The sequence below is a fragment of the Sesamum indicum genome, linkage group LG14 (assembly GCF_000512975.1).
Source record: "Sesamum indicum cultivar Zhongzhi No. 13 linkage group LG14, S_indicum_v1.0, whole genome shotgun sequence".
NCBI lineage: Eukaryota > Viridiplantae > Streptophyta > Magnoliopsida > Lamiales > Pedaliaceae > Sesamum > Sesamum indicum.
This window is the reverse complement of record NC_026158.1, coordinates 2,892,919-2,915,527: the sequence shown is the minus strand read 5'-3', so window position 1 is coordinate 2,915,527 and position 22,609 is coordinate 2,892,919. Positions and strand designations below refer to the sequence as shown.

Genomic DNA, 22,609 nt, shown 5'->3' with positions numbered 1-22,609 from the left:
GGGAATCCAAATTAATATTATGGCTCAATTGAGCCAGAAAGTTGGAAATGAGCAGCATTAAGTACTTCTGGACGAGCTTCATCAAAGTGGAATTAGCTACTCTAGGAACAAGGGAAATCTGTAAAGGTTGAAATAAATGAGAACAATTCCTGATATCGCGGAGAATGTGACCAATTTCTGAGAAATCGTCCTGCGATTTTTCTTGATCAATCACTTGTGAAGCTCTTTGAAAGGCCATGAGGCTCATAGTATCCCATACAATCCACTACTTGTGAGTTTCTCAGTTCTTATGCTTTAGGTGATAAGTAGCTCTAACATAGGATCTGGAATTCATGGTAACGCAATTTTTCTTAAGATTAGTCCTACTGAATTCACAAAACTGCTTCGTGGATCTTGTACTGTTTTTAGCAATTTCAGTAGGCTGGTTAAGATGTTTTGGCTTGCAGGACAATGTTGCTTGGACAAATGAGTTGGCATTTTTATGTATTTTTTTTTGACAAAAAAATGTGATCTTTGTATGCTCTAATCTAGCAAGGCTCTCGTTCGACATATGATATTTGTAATTGAAATACATGTGTAATGTTTATTTTCTGCGTTCTTGGTACCTGGAGAAACGACAGTAGACCTGTTTAGATATCCTGAGCTTTCTTGTCTGGTTTATGTGTTTCCTTCTTGCTTTTTTGTGCACCATTTTTCTCCGGTGGTTGAGAATTTTTATAATTAATAGAGTAAATGCATTATCAGTAAGATAATTGAGATCATAGTTGTTAAAGACGCATGGCGCATCACGATGCAAAGGTGTCCTGGAGCTCTAGCGCACGGCACAACGAGTCCCTTTCTAAAGCAAGGCACATAATTTTAGAAATAAATCGAATATTCATTCATTAAATACTTCCAACAGGAGGCAGAATCGTCGCACGGCATACGCTCAATTACTGCGGGACTTCTGCAGAATTGTGATTGAAGTCCAGAGTATAAAGCTTGTCTAGTCCTTTAGAAGGGCTAATGGAGTTGGCTGATTTTTCTGGCAAAGGCAAGAATGGGTAGGAAACTCTCAATCTATCGGCTTTACAGAACGCCCCTCTCCACTTTTGGACGCTGATGTACGTAGTACTTATATTCAGCTTCTCATGTATCTATTATGGATATTATACTTAACTAAGAAAAAAAAAAAAAAACAAATTTTTTAATGTCAAAACCAAAAAAAAAAAAGAAAGAAAATTGATGGGGTATTACCCCTATTTATTTAAAAAGACGAAAAAGCCCCCCCTTATGGATAAAATCACTTAAAGAGAGCGAGATCCGCGTATTTGGTGCGCCGGTTGGATCCTCGGAGCTTTGACCCGAGCGAAAACCCGAAAGATCACCCGATTTAAGTGATGAATGCTCCGCCGTACGATTAATTCAAATGGTGACACGTGGCCCAATTCATACCGTACACTTGGGCCCTATAAATATTTCAGACATGAATTATTTTGAGTTAACGCGTGTTTATTGCATTCATCTTTGAGCTTACAAATCGCATATTTCTACCTCGATCCGAATGCTAAAATGCTAAAATGTGATTAAATATTTAATATGAAAAATATTTATAATATATTAAATAATAAAATATATTAAAATTTGAAAGTTGACTGTAATTATACTTTTAATAATTACTGCAGGAAACCCTTCTTTTCATTTCCACCGCTCAAAGACAAAGAGCCGCTTCTCTGTTCATCAATGCTGCCTTTACTCTTCTAGCTGGAATGTGGTGGAAATCTTGGAAGAGAGAGGCCTTCTCTATCCCACACCACCGCTGCAATCCACCGTACTGACCTCCCTCCTCTCAGTGTCTACTGTGGCTTTTCGACCCTACCTCCGAGACTCTCCACCTTGGTAGGCTTCTCGCCATTATCGTTCTCTCTTGATTCCTCCGCTGAGGCCACGACGCACCCGCCTTCTTCGGGGATGGCACCGGACGCTTTTACGACCCCTATGGCAAGAGCCACGGGAGGCCCCAACTCGACCCCGTCTCCCTGGACAGGAATATCTGCCTAGAGCATTCTGGGAAGTCCGTCTACGCCGTCTTCTGTCAAGATTTTAAGCAATTACCATTGGTGGAAAGACGTGAAGCTGCTGGATTTCCTGAGGGATGTCGGAGAATTCGCGAGGTGGGTGCCATGATGTCTAACGAGCGCGTCCGGAACAGTGAATCGCAGAAGGGAATGAGTTAGACCGATTCACCTACCAGCTATTCCAGGCCTACGGTTTCCTCTGTCTTCTCCGCGATGAAGGTGTCACCTTACCAGTTCTATTAGTAATCCCTCCCCATCTCCGATGCTGATGTTATTATCAGGTTTATCAAGATTCTAACTTTCCTCAGCGTGAAAGAGATTTCGCAGATTGAGAGCGAAATGCTGAACCCAGCATATCTACCCAATACTGGTTAGCGCAGGCTTGCCGAGCAGGTAACCCGTTTCGTCCATTGGAAGAGGGATTGCATGGAGCGCTCAAGGCTACGCATGTCTTGAGGCCTGGTCATGCTAAAGTTGGCTTAATTGGAAAACCAGAAACTATTGGAGAAGATGTTCCTCACTTTTCTCTGCGGCAAGATCAGGTGTTTGAACCTTTCTCGTTTGGATCTCTCAGATCTCTCTCGGTCTGTATCGACTTGCTTGAGAGTAATTGGCAGCCTGCCGTCTTCTCAAGCAAGGGGAACTTATTTGAACAACAGAATTGATAGTGAGGCCAAGAGATTGAGCCTGATGGCATTGTTGATGCCATTAGTTGTACTCTGGGAAGAAGAACAAGATTGACTGTGAGAATATCGTGATCTTTCTGTAGCTATGAATTCTCGATTCTTGAAATTGGCCTGCGGGTAGAACATACAAAATCTTGACCACATCTTATGCAAGAAAACAATATTTTGCCTCACTTTCTTATGCTTATTTCTCCTGTATTACTTGCTCTACCTCAAAGCTATTTCAGACGATCACCATCTCTACGCTCTGGAATCATAGAAGATTCGATATTTTAAGCAGAACATGCCATATGTTGACATCCTTCAATTTCATCTTGCAGTATGTTTTAAACTCATAGAACGTTGGCATTTGATCTGAAACTCTTTCATATGGGCCACAGTTGTCCAAGCTTCATCTTTTGTGAAGGTTAATAGGCATCCTTTTCACAGTGAAGTCCATAATTGTACTTAGATGAACTTACTAATTCATCCCTGTGGTTGATATGAAACAATTCTTGCATACATCTTCAACGTATCGTATCCAGGGCTTCTCTTTTTCTTTTAAGTTCTGCATGCTCCTCTGCGATATTTGGTTTTGTGTTTGACTCAGTTGCATGAACCCGTGGGCAAGGCAGGGGTGTACCAACTACCAAGCATTTTCAGTAGAAGGGCTTGCTGGGCCCTCCGAATTAGTTAAAGAAAAGGAACAAAAGCCCATGATTTCTTTATTAAAGAAAGGGAAAAAAGAAAAAGAAAAAAACCTAACCTGAGTCAATTTCTCTCTCCGCACCAGCAGCGACGTTCTTCTTCGACCTGAAGCGATTTTGAGGTATAATATCTTCTTCTCTCTTTCTTTGTGCTTTTTCTTAGTCTGTCTTCTTGTTTTCTTTTTCTCTTGTTTCTGCTTTCGTCCCGTATTCTACTGCCTTTTCTTTCTTCTCTTTTCTCTCAAAGGCTACTGTAAATTGTACTATTATCTTTTTTTTTTTTTCTCAGACCAGAAATTTTGGTAAAATTATTGATTACTTTATTATGATGTAATTTGTTCTAATTATTTAGTGTCATAACTCAATTTTTTCTCGATCATATATAATAATCTGCTGAACAATAAATTATTGATTTTTTTGTTGTAATTGTGAAATAATTGGCTGATATTTTCTTTCTAAAATTCTGGTTTTAGTTTGCTTTTCCCCCCCCTGAAAATTTGGCTAAAAACCTAATTTTCTGCCTTCTTTTCTACCTAATCTTAGACATGCTGATTTTGTTCAAAATATTAATGGTAGATACATATATAAGTAATTCCTGTAAATTTGTGTATGATTGGAAGGGCGTAGCATTGGTGCACCTTTAACAACTATGGTCAATACAAAGAAAATAAAGATGCCGCATACATGTCTAGCTTTAGTTCAACTTGTATTTAGAACTTACTGCCATTCTTGATTGTCAAAAAAATTACATTTTTGCTTTCATATTGTATTTAAACTTCATGTTTGATTGAGTACCATTGTTACCAATTCTTCAAATATGGTTTTTGAATTAATTCTGGTGACTTTTTCGTGGAAAGAAATGCCTTAAAGGTGCAAACTGCTACTTGTTACGTGTTTCAGTTCTGCAAAATGCTATTTTTGTGTTTTAGGGTTGGGGAAAAACGCAATTTTAATCTTAGTCTTGTATGAATCTACTTTGATAACTTTAAAATGTCGTCTTTGAGGATTCAAAATGCCGGAATTTGCTAAAGTGACTGAAGTGCATTTGACCAACTTAATTGGGTGCCGTCTTAGCAAATTCCAACTATTTTCGTTCTCAATGTGCAAAAGTTTTAGAATTACAGGACAAAAAAAATAGATTCGTATAGGACTAAAAATTTTCATCCCCTATGTTTATGGGACTAAAATTGCAATTTTCCCTTTAGGACTGCAATATGCTCGTTTAGTTTATTGTGAGGGTGCAAAATGAAAATCATGCTCATATTTTGTGGACTCCAATTCATAATCAAATATTTTGTGGACTCCAATTCATAATCAATAGTCATTAATTATTTCTATCAGTCCCAAACCTAATCGGATCTTCTAGGAAGATAAGTTTGAAAAGTTAGCAATGTGATTAGTGTTGACTTTTGTTATTAACAGGGCATTTGACTGGTAGGTAAGTCATTCAGATATCCACTCCTTCTCATGCACTTACAATCTTTGTAGTTGACACAGGACAGAGAGAATCTGATAGCAATGAAGGGGGCAATCAAGGCTGCTGTAGCTGATGGTGTGCTAACTTTTATGTGGATTTTCTCTGCATCATCACTGGGTGCTCTGACATATCTTGCTTCTTCTGCTCTGGGTTTGACTGAGGGCCTTGCTAGTCTTCTCATCACCACCATCTTCATATTTCTTCTCTTGTTCATATTTGGAATCATCGGTGATCTTTTAGGCGGTGCCACCTTCAACCCCACAGCCACCGCTGCCTTTTATGCCGCCGGAGCTGGTGGCGGGGACTCTCTGGTCTCTGCTGCCCTCCGCTTCCCTGCCCAGGTTACTAATGGGTCTCGCCTCTTTATTAGTGCTTCTCTTGCCTCATTTTTGACTAATTGAAAGTGAATGGAAGTATTGTTATTTATTGTATTTACTGAAAATCTTTGTCATTCACAACAACAATAAAAAAGAACCTTTTAATGATACAATAAACACCCCTTTTGCGAAAAGTTGTAAATTTAGCTACCATCCAAACTGCGATTGTCTGAAAACTAAGTGAAAAGTGGAAAAAAGCTAAAGTTGGAGTGTAAGGAAAATTACGCAATATTCACAATTTTATTAAATAAGTTGCAAAAGTTAGTAAGGAGTTGTTTATAACTTTTGGTTATATCAACTTAGTATGAGTAATTTAAATGCAGAAGCTGTAATCAAAGATGCTCATTTCAACATATTATTTTCAGCTTGTAACAAGCTGATAAGCACTTATTTTTAGTTGTTGCCAACACCCTCTTACAGTTTGGAGTTGATTTTCTCACGATTTAGAGATCTATTCAATTTTCTCTAAATCCAAACTATTTTGCTAACTTCATGGCTATGTGTTCAAAGATTTGGAGGCTAGTGCTCTCAATGCATATTCCCTGCCAATCGCTTAAGCGTAGAATAGCAATGTGGATGTCAATTTTCCTGAAATAAACATTTTTATGCGTCAACCCCCAACGACATACTATAGCTGGACCGCATGGGTAAAGTTATATTCCCTTTTCATTTTCATGAAAAAAATGAACATTCCAGTGTTTATTTGACAGGCAGCTGGTGCAGTGGGTGGTGTGGTTGCAATTTTGGAGGTGATGCCAATGCAGTACAAACACATGGTCGGGGGTCCTTCTTTAAAGGTTGACATGCACACTGGAGCAATTGCCGAGGGCGTTTTGACTTTCATAATCACCTTGGCTGTCCTCATCATTGTGCTTAGGGGTCCAAGCAATCCACTTATAAGGAACTGGTTGCTTGCTGTGTCAACTGTTGCACTAGTAGTTGCAGGTTCCAGTTATACAGGACCTTCCATGAACCCTGCAAATGTAAGCAATACATTACCTTTTGTTATACCTTTGCATTTCGGAGAGCATATCCACAACTCGTCTTCTATACCTTCCATAATATATGTTCAATATGTTCTCTATCTGCCCGACAATCTTAATTAAATTTGAATTAGATACAATAATGAACGATACTATCCTTTGCCTAGATTATTGATAAAAGGCTCGAACTTCCTCTTATTTTTTCGTCAGTAAGATTCATGAAATTGCCAAGTCCTCTGAATCTCTAGATAATAGAAGCTGATCTTGACAACTTTCTTATCTGGAGAATGTCATGTTATCGTCCCAAGCAATAACAACTGCTCTAATTATGAATTTTATCGACCATGATAGGCTGTTGGACTACTGTTCGTCGAAACCACAAGAAGATTTATCCAAACCATTCTTCTCTCTGTATTTGATTATCTATTTGAAGCAAATTTGAGGTCCTCCAGTCTCCGTACGAGGAAGATTTAATTCTCAATCTTGATGTTTATCCCGTTTTATGTTGTCTTTTTTTCCTTGAATGAGAACTCTTTACTTCATTATTTGAGAAAATTTTAATCGGTGACACAGTATATAAGGCAAGGCGCCTAAACACCTTGCAGATTTTCTGGATTATGTATCTCGCAAACGATTTATTGGTTTGTCTGGCAACAAATGTTCTCATGTACAGAACAGCTTAGACCAATTGTTCTGCAGAGCTCCGGACTAACTTTGATTTTCCTATATTGATATTGTGCAGGCATTCGGTTGGGCTTACATAAACAATAAGCACAACACATGGGAGCAGCTCTACGTTTACTGGATCTCTCCCTTCATCGGAGCAATACTTGCTGCATGGGTTTTCCGTTTTCTATTTCCTCTCCCGACGAAGCAGAAGAAAGCTTGAAAGGCGCGTAAGTAGATTTAGGGTTTGTGGATATCAGAGATTTTCAACTTGTATTTTCACCTCTAATGGATATCGTAATGGCATGTATTTCCTTGATTACTATTCAACTCTATTGCGAATAGCATAGTGAATAAGTAAGCGATATTGCCTCGTCTGTCAATTGTATTCACATCCAAATCTCTACATATTTGTGTGATACTTGTCCTTGAATTGTAGAATACCTATACTATGGACAGGTAGGGTTGGAAAATAATCAAATTACGCGATGTTTGATTTCAAATGTATCAATTAAAGCTCGTTTGAACTCGATTCGTAGATTTAATTTTTTGTTTGATAAGTTCTGACTTGAATTTGATTTGATTACTAAACATATTGTCAAAACATTGAATTCGATTCGCTCCAAACCTGAGGTCGATGGATTGGGCTTGGTAGACTTGATTTCATATTTTTAAAATAGGATAAATTATAATAAATTTTCTTGAAATTTGATATAACGATCGATATTTTCTTAATTTTTTGATGAAATTATATAATTTTTGGATAAAAGTTCGGACTAGTCAATTTCGTTCTTGCTATAAATTTTTTTAAAAAAATTTAAAAAAAAGTATAAAAAAAATTGAAAGAAAGTGGACAAAGAAATTTGAAAAATCCTAAAAAATTATCCACTTAGTTTGTAATTTTTTAAAAAACTTTTAAAAAGTAAATAAATTATAATTTATAGTTGACAAGAGTATTTTAGTCGGTTCTTCATAAAAAATGAACGAAAACCTAACGAAACTTAAATGATTGAATTAATTGAAATGATCGTTAAAATTAGGTAGATATTGACAATTTTTCAAATAACGAACGGGTATTATAATTATATCAAATTTTAGAAAACCTCGTTGTCATTTACCTTTTAAAATGTTAAAAAATATATTTTTAAAATAATAATACTACCACAATTTTATAAATATGAGAGTAATATTAATGAAAATTTCATTTGTTTTAATTAATTTATATATGCATGTTTTAGGTTATAATACTAAAACATTGAAAATATGTTTTACTGATATATTGAGATGTCTATAAACTATTTATATTATTATATTAATTTATAAAAATTAGTAAATTATTCTAATGTATTTTGAAAAATAAAGTACATCATCCCTATTAATGGTTTAGACAGGTGATAATTAATTTGCTCCATTTTTTAAAATACAGTGATAATTTACTACTCTTTTTCACAAAAAATTTTTTTTACTCATTTTTCATATCGCAACGACGTAAATTACATTTTTTTCTTTTCATAAATAATATTGAAAATCAAACCGACCCTAAAAATTTGAATCCAATGCAACCACATGCATTAGTTGATTGTTGTTTTTTCCATTGTTTCGTTTTGACAGAATTTAGTGGTCAGATCACATGCTTCATTATGCCAACTTTAATATATGTAGTTATTAAAAGTTAAGCTGTGTTACACCAAACTCATAATCATTGGCTTACTTATTTTTTTTTTTTATTAATAAAAATGTATTTTTTAAAATCATATAATAAAAATATAACAAGTCGTGTTAGAGAATTTTTATTTTTTTTAAGAAAATTGTCGAGTAGCCTCGGGGAATTAGCACGGCCACAACTCTGGGTCGTCGATTGCTGTTCACGATTTTTTTTTTTTTTTTTTTTTTTAAGATGTAGACAAGATCCACTATTTGTTTATGTTTTTATTATAAGATTTAAAAATATTATATTTTTATTATAAATTTATTTTTTTATAATTAAGAAGTAAGTAAGCCAACACTCATCAGTTTTTAACAGTATGCCACACAACAAATCTTGCAATTTAACTATTCTTCAGACAGTACTAATCTCGCCCTTGGGGAGTGCGATATTCCGCAGAACTTCCAAGTTGGAATCCAGCGAATTCAAAAATCATTAAAAATGAGAGAAGATGGACAGAAAAAAAAGGATTAAATATAATTTTGATATTGTCAGTAGTTAAATGTATTAAGTGGCAAAAACTTTTATTTTAGAGTAATTATGATGTGCTCATCTGAGATTTGTTATTGTTACATAATAAATACATTTTATTATTTGAAAAATTATAAATACCCCATTTGAGTTAGCGTTCGTCTAACAAATATCCCTCTACAATAGGTTGCTGCGAGGAGTTATTTGGTAGATGACCGTTAGTTTTAGAGGGATATTTGTAGTTTTTAAATAATGAGAATGTATTTATAATTATGACAAATTTCAAAAAATTTGTCGTAGTTTACCCTTTATTTTGTCGTAATAATGAATTTCATAGTTTTTGATAGTGATAATTGTTCAGTAAAGATTAGTACCTACAAGAATCGACAAAAAAATTATGCATAAGGTTGTTACTAAAAACGGCAAAAGTATATCAACAATCTAGGAACGATAATTATTTAATATCATTGTCACTATATCTGTACCGTAATTTAGTTCGTGTTGTATGAATGTATGAAATAATTATCTATAAATATGATAATTTTATACATAATTTTTATCACTAATGATTATATTATGATAAAATCAAAATTATTAATAATATTTTATTTCACCAATATTATGGGAATAATTGGTGAAACCATCCACAAAGAAATTTGCAATTAACTTCAAACTTTGCTATGATTACATATATACTTTCCACATGCACTTTGAATCTCAGCTTCCCTAACATGTTCTTGATAAATATATATATATAGTAGAGTCTACCAATAAAATATTGTGCATTTAACTTAGAAAATAAATAAATGAAAAGAAGATGATTGCTTTGATGAGTTACATATTTGACCCAAAACTATGTAAACTTGGGAGAAACTCTAATGGGCATTCCTTGAGAAGGGAATGGGAGGGGATCCATAGTGATAGGCTCATCAGGACAGGCTAAGGACCACTCATATCTAGTCACAACATAGTGTAAAAATATGAGGATGTTGAGCTTAGCCAGTTGGTATCCTGCACAAAGCCTTGGCCCTCCCCCAAATGGTACATATGCATATGGCTGAATGGGTTCTTCAAATCTACTTGGTTTGAACCTCAATGGATCTTCAAAGTACTCTTGGTTGTAGTGTGTTCCATATGCAGTCCATAACACCTGCATTGCAAGAACAAGAAGGGTTTTTGTTAATCTTGAATTATATATATATATATACTTGTTTGAGAACTTGTTGAGGGCCGACGAGTTCATGTTCGTGGAGGGTGTTTGGATAAACTTATTTTAAAATGATCGTGTAAGGCCGTACATTCAGGTTATAAGATGTTAGAAATGACGTGATTTGTTAAGGTTTTGAAAATATAAAGAAGCTTTATAAGCTCATTTTTTAAGCAATGTAACGGCATTCTGCACTGCTTTGTAAGATTTCGAGCATTTTATAAGATGTTTTCAAGAGGTTATGAGTAAGCGTGTTTACAATGCATGTTCATTACGCTATCATCCCAATAAGGCCAATGCTAGCTGATGATCCAGCTCGGACGGGATGTTAATATGATTCTATTAGGAGGTGAAAAGAAGTTTTACCTTCCAGCCTTTTGGAATTATGTATCCGTCATACTCGATATCCTCGATTGCTTTTCTGAAAGAACCGAAAATGGGAGGGAAGACTCTTATGCTCTCGCGAGCAACTTGCCAGGTATATGTCATCTTCTTCGTATCTTCATATGTGAGAGTTTCTCCGGGGCTTTTGCTGCTCATTATGTTGTTGTGTTCTGGTATGGACGGTCACGGGAACGATAAATAACATAAATAAGAAGTTCTGCTGAGTACTAGATAATATAATTGTACTGAAGTATGAAGTGCTGGAGTATGTGAACATTTGGGATGGATACCTTTAAAAAGGGTAGAATAGCAGTCCGGATGATGAGCCAACATCCTGAACGTCATGGCAATGGCGAAAGATGTCGTGTCGTGGGCTGCAAAAACGAGCAAAACGACGTTGTCTACCACCTCAACCTCACTGATCTCACCACGAATAAGTGCTGCAACTAATCGGGACAGTAAAATTCCTTCTTCCTCTCCTTTTTCTTGTTGCTTTTCCATGTCGTTTCTCTTTGTCCTGATGATTTCAACCAACATGTTGGCAATCTCGTTTCTGGCACTCTTTGCCCTGGAAAATTTCGAACCTGGAAAGTTGACAGGGGCTGCAAATACCCCTTCCAGCACCCTCTCAAATGTTTCCAGCAATCCAGGTTTCACCTCAATTCCCAGCAAGCATTCCAGGACAATGGTAAACGTCAGAACTTTCGTTAGACGATAAAGGCTAATAGTTTTCTCCCCACCATTCCAATATTTTTCCATGTGCATTTGGATTGTCCTGCACATTCTCGGCACCAGAATTTCCATGCCGGCGGAGCTAAGGCTCGTAGCAACAATAGCACGAAGGCAGCGATGGGCCTCCCCTTGTTTCTCCATGATGGAATTCTCGCCCATCAGCTGTACCGAAGAAGAAGGCCACGAGCTCACTACTAACTTGAACTCATTCGACAAGAAGAACTTATTGGCGTCAGCCCCATTCACCACCACCGTGGGGGACCCCATCAGCCGCGTTTTGAATGTTTTGCCATGTTTCTGAATCCGGGCTTGGATGAAATCTTCATATAATCTGTTCTTCTTCTGGGCTTTGCAGAAATCTATCGTTTCGCCAATCCAGGGCAGCCCCATTTGCCCTGGCGGCAGCCTCTTCTTGCTCTTGTTCTTACACCTCTTGCAGTGTGTCAAAACAAGGGCCAAAGCAACAGCAAGAAGGGCAGAAATGGAGACAGAAACAAGAAAATTCATGTCAAGAGCCATCGGCAAATACACGAAAAACAATCGACAGGAAAAACAAACTGACTCAGTATAGCTGCTGTTCAAGTTATGATAAAAGCTGCTAGTTTTGCAGCCTATATATACACGCGCGTTGTGCATGACGGAATGTAGAAATAGATTGATTAACAATCAGTCAACTTGTTGATCTTCGACAAAAATGGTCGGCCAATCATGCAATCATAAACATCCCCCTACTTTATGAATCTATGAACGAAGATGATTTGAGCAGGAAAGTTTTCAAAGTTGGTCCGGTTTTACAGATAATCAATCATATGGATGAGCATGTGCTAGCTTAGCTCTCCTGCACTGCAACTTGATGGCACAACGCGTAATCAGAACCACACATCATGCGTCCACCATCATCATAATATATCTGAAGGAGAGGGTTGAAAAAACATATGCAGGATCTTTTAAAACTGCAGTGGGCGGCCACATTAGTCAAACTGGATTGATATTGTTAATCAATCAGCAGAGTATCCCTTGATATCTGCTCCGCCTGTTGCTTAATCTTGAGCTGTAATAGCTTCTGGTGAAAGTCAAATGCTGGCATGGAACTCCAATCTTCACCTAAAGCTACAGTGTTCATCGGACGGTCCATAAAAAGAATTATTGCGTTTCATACGGTATATATATTATACGTTCACATCGCCTGAGGATTAGTCTGATTATAAATAAATGTCTATAAAAATCACAATTGCCTCACTTAAGGTTTGTTTCCTCTTAAATCTAACTCCTTTCGATGGGATTTCAAAAAATTTTGTATGTGATATCCCAAAAAGTCCCCTCACAAAAATTTGACTATTTTTTAGAACTAAAATGTCCGTTGGATCGAACTTCAATAGGGCATCTCTAACTATATTGCTGGCATCGCATTACTTTAAAATAAAGATTGTCGGTGATAAAAAGGTAAAAAGACAGCTAGATATGACGTGAGAATATATAGTGAGGACAAAAAGAAATTAACTCAAATGTTATTGTTTATTTTAGGCATTTTAATTGTACCCTTTTCGTGTAAAACTAGGAAAGAAAGGTGCATGATCAGAAAATACTGGTCGTTTCACCAATTTTATCTCTCTCTCTCTTTTTTTCCCTTTCTTTTGAAAATAAGAGGGTACTTAAGTAATTTGATACTTTCTCAATTGGGTTAAAAGCGTTTTGTAAACACTTACAGAAATAATTATAATTTTCAATCTCAAGATGTATGCAGATGTAATTTACCCTTATAAATATTTTACGTATGCTAATTCAGCATCATCACTTAGTATTAACACTTTCGTTATTGCGCTTGTATCAAACATATCATGACGTACTGGTAAGAAATACATTTTTTAGCAATACGTGCTTTAATTTATTAGGATTATACAAATTGGGATTCCTTATAAGTTCCAGACATTTTTTTTTAAGACTAATAAAGAATTGGTTGACCAGCAAGTAGTTGAGCACATCCCAGAATGTAAAGGATTAAATTATGTTAAAAACACATGATGAGGTAGTGGATCTGCATGGATTATTTAAAAAGATGACAACAAGGTTCAAGCTATATAACTATGGGAATATTCAAAGCTCTAAAAATTTCGGATAAACTACAAAGTAAACTGCTCTATTGCTTGAGAGTGTGGCAATAATTCTCAAAACCTCGAGAGATTGTCTGCACCGTCCAAATCCTTTCAAAAAGCTGTGAGAAGCTCAATTCTCAGAATAATACACTAAGTCAATTTTTCCCTGCAGCTGCCTTTCTTTGTTGCAAGGGAAAAATGCGAACAATTCTTCTATAATATTATGAATAAGTAAATTATTCTTATGTGAAAAATAAAAGAATATTTCTATGTATTTTTTAAAATGAAGTAATTTATCTCCTTAAAAGGGAGGTAAATTGTTCTATTTTCAAAAATATTGAACCACCATTTCTCACTAGATTTAATTTGTTTTGTTTGGCAAATATTCAGAAAAATTACAAAAAAATTAAATAAATTTTAGAAAAATAAGAATATGTGTTTAGAGGTGGCAAGACAGCAGTTGCAGGCGGCGGTGTCAGGGACGGGGTAGGCGAAGGAGGAGAGCAAGAGGAGGCTGTGGGGGGTAAATGAATGTGATCAAACAAAAGAGATACCGTTTCAAAATTAATGATAAGGTGCCGGAGGAACCATTCTAAAAAGTGTATTAAATCAAGTGGAAATTGTTGATGCAAATACTGTTCCAATATACTTTCTACAACATAGATATGGTCGTTCCGATTCACATTCTACAGCATTGACCCAATAGTTCCAACATATATTCCAAACAAAGGACTAAGCATGCCAAAATATATTCCAAATGAAGGTTCAAATAGGGTTCCAACACTCATTCCAATATATATAACTCGCACAATCAAAATCATGCCAAAATATATTTTCAAATAAGTCGAAACATGCGTCTTTCTTAAATTCAAATTTATGTAGATAGTGTTACAATCACCGTTTCAAAACATGTATAAAAAAATTAAAAATAAAATATTCCAATAGAAAAAGATGTTTTAAAAAACGAAATACATTTTCAGATACTCAGACATATTTAGAAACAGTATCTGAACAAGTGGTACAAAAGCCGTTGCTAAGTAGGAAACAATCTATCCCATCCGTTCCAAAAAATTTGGAGCACCATCTATTACGACGAAAGGGCATCCGTTCTGTAACCGTTCCAAAATTAGGTCCAACAGTATTCAACTATTAATTTCTCGTCTAAAAAAAAACAATTTTTTGTAGTGTGATGTGAGTAAAAAGTTGCTCGATTGGGTATGTTCAACTTGAGATCTCTAAATCTGATTTTCACAAATTTTGAAACGAGGACCTGTAAAAAATACATTAGCACTTTGGCACCTCAATCAACAAAAAGTAATAGAAAATAAAAAATGAGTAAGATAAACACAATGTCGTGTGAGAAGTTTAAGAGTATTTGTGCTTTGTGAGCATGAGTGTTGCAAAAATTGCATTACCCTTCTATGAGGGAGAGGCCAGTTTTATAGCCTCCCTCCCCTATCTGGTGGCGAAGTACAATTCCCTCAAGACTTAGGAAGACGGTTGCTGGAGATAAAATTCTGCATATTCGGAGGAAATCTTGGTGTTTCGGGTGCAAGCGATTTTATCTTTCAAGCAGATAAACTCTCTTGCAAGATTTCTAAAGTGTAGTTGTAACGAATCCTCTTTGATCTTGGGACCTCTCAACTGTTATATGAAGTTCCCTTTCAGCTAGTCGGATATGCTACCACCACCTGTGCATGAGGGCATGCTAGGGTCCAGGTGGTTGCCACTTCAACCTCTTGTTTGGGTCTAGAAGTAGGTCTCCAAGCCCCTTATAAAGGCATTCTTTCCTAACAGACTCCTCCAGAGGACCCATGCCTGAAGGCCTTCCTCCTTAAGCCTTATGTAACCTTGGGTCTCCATTGGGCCTTTTCTTAGCTGGACTCCTTCTTGGACCATGCATATTTTTGGGGGCATCGATTAATATCAATACTTTTGTTAGGAGGTTCTACAATTATATTAATCATATTTAAATGTCAAGTTATTGGATATATTTTAAATTTATACTTATTACAATATTATTTATATTTTTCTTTAAGTTTTCACTTTGAATATTATTGTGCATAGATGTTTTTGCATTTATACTGCAATTTTTTATTTAAAATTTTTAGTTTGCCTATTTACTTTTAATTATTCATAAGAATGTAATTGGTATTATCATTTTGTCCAATATTCATGGCTTAATTTTCCATATTGTATTTGTTGTTATTATATGCTTATGGAGTTATATTGACATAATTTGATGCTAATTTGTAACAATAAATAGATTAAAATCTGGATGCAATTACATGGTAATTCATAGATTAGAAATTGAGATAGAAATAGAAAAAGTGCCTTCGTACCACAAAGGAAAATGATGGAAAAAGGTTGGGTATAGATATGTATATAAGGGGTGTGTGTGGGTGAGTGTTTTTACACTCAAGTTTGTCTCACATTGGAATTTTATTACAAAAATAAACTCCTTATATTAAGTTCAATGTTCAAGTTTGACTAGAGTGAACATGGGGTTGCCACACATGCGGGCTGCAACCCGCTCATCCTGACCCCGAGCATGGGTGCTGGCGTTAGGTCTCAAGATATATTTTTGCAGTAGAGAAATTTGAATTTATCCAGACATGATCATAAATATTTTTCAGTCAAAAAGTTTTTATTTAACAGTCTTAAATTTTTTGATTAGCCGTTTTAGAATTGATCGGCGATGTTGAGGATTAATATCCGAACTTATTCTGAAATTTACTACCTAGCTGTTGCTGATGGCTATATAAGGCTGGATCCTCTTCATTTTCAAACACACCACCAACATCTCTTCCTCTCTTCATTTTCTCTCCCGAGCTCTACCTCTCATCCAAATTTGAGCTTTCATTTCAGTAAAGTTTACGAGTGTTTTTCGAGGTATTCTTCAGTAGAGTGCAATACCGATAGAATTGAAATGTCTTATCCTGAAAGAAGTTGAGTAGTATCCAATGCACTGTAGATGGGACATAATTTCTTCAAGGCAAGCAGAACATTTTTGTGATTCAGTTAGTTTGCAATTTCGGACCCAGAGTTGTTATGATACAACTCCTATTGTAAGTTCTCGGTCTATATTTTTCCTATTAAAATAGTATCTCTAACTATTTTACTGTTTATTTGTTCCAACATGGCTGTTTGTGTTTATGGTTTCAAAAACTTTCATTATACATATCTGATTGAATTTCAAAAATGGCTCCGACTTCATCAGCACAGCTTCACTTCGACTCCATTAACAAGTAATTTTTCTTTTTTGTAATTCTTTTTTATAGTTTGTAGAAGAAATTTGAATGCTTTCAAGGTGTTTGTTGAAATGCCTAATTGAATTTTTGTTGATGTTGTTTGGTTGTGCTTGGGCTTTGGTTAGATTTTGTTTGGTATGTATTTTGGACAACATTGAAAAAAAATACTAAAATCATTTTTCTTTTAAAAAATTTGGTTTTTCGATTTTTAAACCGAAAAAACCAAAAAGAATCATTTATAACCGACATCGAAAAGAAGCTTTCCAGTCCGATTTTGGTTTATGATTTTAGGTGAACCGAATTTTTGATTAACCAAAAATTCGGTTCAATTCGGTTAACCGAACTGAACACACCTAAGTACAACTGAAGTACATGGGATAGGAAGCGTGGACTTGAAGTTTTTCAATGTGCAATCTGTCTTTAAAAAGAGTTCATCATGTACTTACTATTAGGAGAAATATAATAAGTGGTTCTGTAATAGTTAGTGAGGGTTATGAATTATCTTTTAAATTTAATAAAGTTGTAATTCAACAATTTGGTGTTTTTGTTGGCAAAATAACCTGATGGTTTGTTTAAAGTTCAGGTTGAAAGCAATAAAGTTGATGTTTCTGACTCTGTTATTTCGAATGTTGAATCTTCTACTTTGTGGCATTGTAGATTATGCCATTTAAATTTAGGTTCAATCAAAAAAATGATAAATTTTGATTTAATTCCTAGTCATAATATTAAATGAGGTCACAAATGCTTAGTCTGTGTAGAAGCTAAAAAGTTAGAAAATCTTATCAATCAGTTGAAAGGGATTCAAAATACTTAATTTAGTTCATGCTCATATTTGTGACTTGTGAGTTCAATGTAAAGACCATAAGCGTCATTTTATCACCTTCATAGATGATTGCAGTAGATACTGTTATGTTTTTCTCCTTAAAAATAAAGATAAAGCCTTAGATAAATTTATTTTATTTAATAATAAAGCAGAAATCCAAACTACTACGAAACTTAAACAATTAAGGTTTGAAAGAGGAGGAGAATATGAGTCGGGTAAATTCAACGAATATCGTAGAGTTTCGACATTATTCAAGAAGAGACTCCTTCATATTCCCCTTCGTCAAATGGAATAGCTAGATGAAAGAATAGAACTTTTAAAGACATGATTAATAATCTTCTATTAACCTCTGGATTACCAAAGTATTTGTGGGGAGAGACTTTGAATATGGCTTGTCATATTCTGAATAGAGTCCCTCTGAAACACAGTATGAGTACTCCTTTCAAATTATCGAAAGGTAGGAAACCGAGCCTCAAATATTTTCGAGTATGGGAGTGCCTAGCAAAGTGCTGGACCCAGAACACAAGAGAAAGAAATTGGGTTCTAAGACTATCAATATTGTGTTCTTGGGCTATGTGGAGACAAGTTATGCTTTGAGATTTTTGGTTATTACATCAAAAATTCAGATATTGAGGTCAACATGATAGTCGAATTCCATGATGCTATTTTTCTAGAAGATGTATTCTTTATGAAAGCAGGAATACCTTCAAGTGTTTTCCTTGATGGCTCTCTTGCCTCCACGTCTCTTTCTGAACATGTGGAAAAGATGTTAAATGTGGGGGTTAATTCTAGTAGTACTAGTCTAACTAATTAGAAGTCAGATGAACCTAGACGGAGTAAGAGAGTTAAGATTGTCAAGGATTTTGGAAGTGATTTTATCATTTACAATATCGAGGATGATCCGGTAACCTTCAAAGATGCTATCGCATATTCAGAAATCAAGCAGTGGAAGAAAGCTGCCAACAGTGAATGGACTCCATTATTTCTGATAGAAAATGGGTGCTAATCGATCTTCCTCCGGGGCGTACTACAATCAGATATAAGTGAATTTTTAAGAAGAAACTGAAACCTAATGGGACTATCGATAAATTTAACGCTAGATTGGTGGCTAAGGGTTTTAAACAAAAGGAGGAAATAAACTATTTTGACACCTATTCTCCGTAGCTCGTGCACATAGCACTTGCTTCAGTATATTTTCTCCCAATTCATCAGATGGATGTGAAATAGCCTTCTCGTATGGTGAACTTAAGGAGGAAATATACATGAATTAGCCTGAGGGATTTGTAGCTCATGGCAATGAACACAAAGTTTGTAAACTTGCTAAGTCTCACTATGGACTTAAACAAGCACCTAAATAGTGGCATGAAAAGTTTGATAGAGCTATTCTTGCATTTGGCTTCACCATAGATGAGAGTGATAAAGGTATCTACAGAAAGGTTAAAAGAGATAAAATTATTATTTTATGCCTGTATGTAGATGACATTCTGTTAATAGGATCATGTTTAGATATAATAATCAAAACCAAGTCATTTTTAAAGAATAAATTTGAAATGAAGGATATGGGTGAGGTTGATATAATTCTTGGTATCAAGTTGATCGTTCAACTAATGGGATAGCCATTTCTCAGTCTCATTATGTTGAGAAGATAATTGAGAAATTTGGTTATCTGAACAGTAGAATTGCTAAGACTCAGTATGATCCTTATGTGGCTTTATTCAAAAATAAAAGTGGTGTTCCGATAGTACAATTAAAGTATTGCTAAATGATTGGGAGTTTGCAGTATCTGGCAAATAGCACGAGAGCAAATATATCTTATTATATCTCAAAGCTGGCTAGATATACTAGTTGTCCGGACGGAACCCAGTGGGGAGCTTTGGATAAGGTATTGAGATACTCTTTTTTTTTTTTTAAAGGTCGTAAGAGCCTTCAATAGGTTAACAATTTATATCAAGCAATCCCACCAAGGTCCAGGATATATCACACGAGAAGTTAATACCACAAGAATCGAACAGCAGTTATAGCTTCACAAAATTCTGCTAACACTTTCATGCACTCAGTAAATTAGAAATATCGCTATTCCTTAATATCATGCAAACCAAAAGGAGACCAAGAGGGACAACATGCATGGTTCATGCGGCAAATATTTTTGCTCGCTATTTAGTTCATTTACTCATACAAGGTAACCTTCAATTCACCATTGTTATGCAGTTCCAGCACAATATCACAGCCTCCAATCAACTCCCGTTTATAATATAACTGAGGAAAAGTTGGCCAATTCAAGAACGTCTTCAATCCTTGCCTCACCTCCTCATCTGTCAGAATATCAAAAGAACCAAATTCCACACCCTCCTTCTTTAGGGCATTTACTACCTTTGAGCTGAAACCACATCTTGGAGCATCTGGTGTACCTTTCATAAAAAGCATTACTGCTGAAGAATTTATCAACCGCTTCAAGCGATCCTCAAAAGTATCACTAAAAGAGATCCCTTTCTCCGCTAGCAAGTTATTAAGCTCTCCACTCTTTTGCATCTCCAACACTATATTTGATCCACCAATAAGCTCCCCTATATTATATACCTGAGCATAACTTGAACAATTTGAATACACTTTTAGACTTTGACGAACTTCATCATTTGTAAGAATGTCGAAACTCTCAAAGTTAACTTTCTCCTGTCTTAGGATATCAACAACCTTACGGCTGAAACCACAACGCGGTTCATCAAGTCTCCCCTTCATAAACAACATGACTGGACTTGAATTGATCAGGCTCTAAAGGCGATCACTAAGAGATGTACTCAAGCCCGAGGCTTCAACAATGCCACCCTTCCCACCATCAGGTTCAGTGAGTTTCCTCTCATTTCAATCAAACACATTGATTCCATGATCTCTAAAGATCTCCCGAAGTTCTCCACTTTCATGCATAACTAACGCAATATCACAACCACCAAGCAATTCTCTTTTACAGTAAAGCTAAGGAAATGTTGGCCAGTTAGCAAACTTCTTCAATCCCTCACGTATTTCACTATCTGTTAAGATATCAAAGCTTCCAAATTTAACTTTTTCTTTCTTCAAGATATCAACTACTTTTTGACTAAAACCACACTTTGGGGACTCAGGACTGCCTTTCATGAAGAGCATGATCGGATGAGAATTAACAAGCTGCTTAAGTCTCTTCTTCAGCTCGTCGCCTATACTAGAAGGCAATTGAATAGGACTCGGTGATGCACCATTCTATTTGGCAAGGTCCTTCACTGTTTCAAGAACAGTGGGCCCAGCAGCCATCCCAAGGCCAGCCGAAGCTGCAGGCTCCTCAGTACTGATTGATCCTGCAACTTTAGCAACCTTGTTGGCCAAACTAGAGGGATCAGCTCCTTCTAGTGTATGAACTGCTTTGTCATCCTTAAAAAGCACAAAGTAAGGCACAATAGAAACCGAGTATACATCAGAAATTTCAGGTTGTTCTTCAACTTCTACCCTCAAGAAGCGGGCGAGAGGGAAATCGATGGAGAGGTGGGAGAACACTTGATCCATGTACTTGGATGCCTCGCACCACGATGCCCAGAAGTGTAAAACTACCGAAGCACCCTGGGCGACAGTAGCCTCAAGTTTTGATTTTCACATCCTTCACGGCTCCTCCGCCGACGGCCGCATACTGTCTAGAAGGTTCTGTGCACGAACTTCACCAGAGTAAAGGTTCTGTGCACTAAGGTACTTGAAGAGCACAAAATCACTAACCATACATTATAGAAAATTCCCTGTTGTTTTTTAGGGATATATTGATGCTAGCTGGATAGCCAAAAGTAATGGGTGTTCAGGATATGTATTTAACTTAGTTGGGGGCGCAGTCTCATGGAAGTTTGCAAAACAGACTTTGATAACTTGGTCTACTTTTGAAGCAGAGTTATGTGCGTCGGATACGACTGATACCAAAGCAGAAAGTTGTATGGGTTGTTATCAAAAGTTCCCATTGTAAGCCAGGCTCTTCATCCTATCATTGTACATTGTGATAATCAAACCACAATTGAAAGGTTTGAAGTTGTAAATACAACCAAAAGACAAAAAAACAAATGCAAGTTAGACTTAAATCTATAAAGGCATTAGTGTCGGACAAAGTTATAGGCATTGACTTTAAGGGAACAAAGAAAACCATGTGGTTGATCCTTTGATGAAGAATTAGATCTGTCACAAGTACAAAAATCCAGACTAGGGATGGAACTGAAAACCCATCAGTGACATATCTACCATAGCAACCTAACCTTCTAAGTGAGGATTCTACAAAGAAGGTTCAATGTGGTATTAACAAGTCTTAGTACATGTTAGAGCACAAAAAATAGACTGATACTTTGTATCTGGAGTCTATCCCCTATAATTCTGGACGGTGCTGATAATGCAAGTATAGTAAGAGTTTAACTCTAAATAGGGTCAAGTCAATTAGACGAGATGCTAGCAATACATCCCTGGAGATACCCAATTAAGTGGATGCAGTTGTTTGCCCGCAACTAAGGAATTGGGTTATTTCTGAAAGCATTCATGAACAGGCTCAGGATACATCGCCTAAAGTGTCAACCCTAAAAATTAACACAAAGTCGGTGGCTTGTTGTTACTGACAAACGCTATCACAATCACAGACTCAAATTCAAGGCTTACTTCTGTTTGACCTGGTTCAAATTGAAAGTTACCATTGTTGAAAGCAAGTAACAAAAGCTTGAGTTCAAATCTATAAATTTGTGGAGGATTATTGGCATGATATGATGCTAATTTGTAACAATAAATAGACTAAAATATGAATTTAATTACATGTTAATCCATAGATTAGAAATTCAGATAGAAATAGAGAAAGTGCCTTTTTCCCACATAGAAAAATGATGAAAAAAGGTTGGGAATTGATATGTATATAAGTGTATGTGGGGATGAGCATTTTTACACTCAAGTTTGTCCCACATTAGAAGTTTATTGTAAAATAATCTCTTTATATTAAATTCAATGTTGAAGTTGTACTTGAAGTGTTATG

General features: G+C 35.9%; 3 protein-coding genes and 1 pseudogene across 4 annotated transcripts in view; 2 read left to right on the top strand and 2 right to left on the bottom strand.

Moving 5' to 3' along the window:
- LOC105177059 overlaps positions 1-2,722 on the top strand; it is a 4,324-nt gene extending 1,602 nt beyond the window's left edge. Inside the window, exons 3-6 of the mRNA XM_020698836.1 lie at positions 1,034-1,103; positions 1,744-1,878; positions 1,986-2,153; positions 2,438-2,722. Coding sequence (XP_020554495.1) covers positions 1,034-1,103; positions 1,744-1,878; positions 1,986-2,153; positions 2,438-2,722 — 658 coding nt within the window. The remainder of the gene's footprint in view (positions 1-1,033; positions 1,104-1,743; positions 1,879-1,985; positions 2,154-2,437) is intronic.
- LOC105176845 (aquaporin SIP1-1-like) lies at positions 1,719-7,435 on the top strand. 2 transcript variants are annotated; one of them, XM_011099778.2, is made up of 4 exons: positions 1,719-3,551; positions 4,927-5,247; positions 5,994-6,266; positions 7,009-7,435. In XM_011099778.2, the coding sequence occupies exons 2-4, from the start codon at positions 4,948-4,950 to the stop codon at positions 7,153-7,155; spliced, it is 720 nt and encodes a 239-aa protein (XP_011098080.1). In that variant the 5' UTR covers positions 1,719-3,551; positions 4,927-4,947; the 3' UTR covers positions 7,156-7,435. The 2 variants fall into 2 exon arrangements, with proteins under 2 accessions (XP_011098080.1, XP_011098079.1); XM_011099777.2 differs by having other exon boundaries at positions 4,918-5,247.
- On the bottom strand, positions 9,926-11,950 carry LOC105177058 (taxadiene 5-alpha hydroxylase). The gene is made up of 3 exons (XM_011100081.2): positions 10,990-11,950; positions 10,682-10,869; positions 9,926-10,258 (listed from the first exon to the last, which is right to left on the bottom strand). Exons 1-3 carry the CDS (start codon positions 11,948-11,950, stop codon positions 9,962-9,964), a joined length of 1,446 nt encoding a protein of 481 aa, XP_011098383.1. The 3' UTR covers positions 9,926-9,961.
- Positions 19,735-21,219, bottom strand: LOC105177057 (annotated as a pseudogene).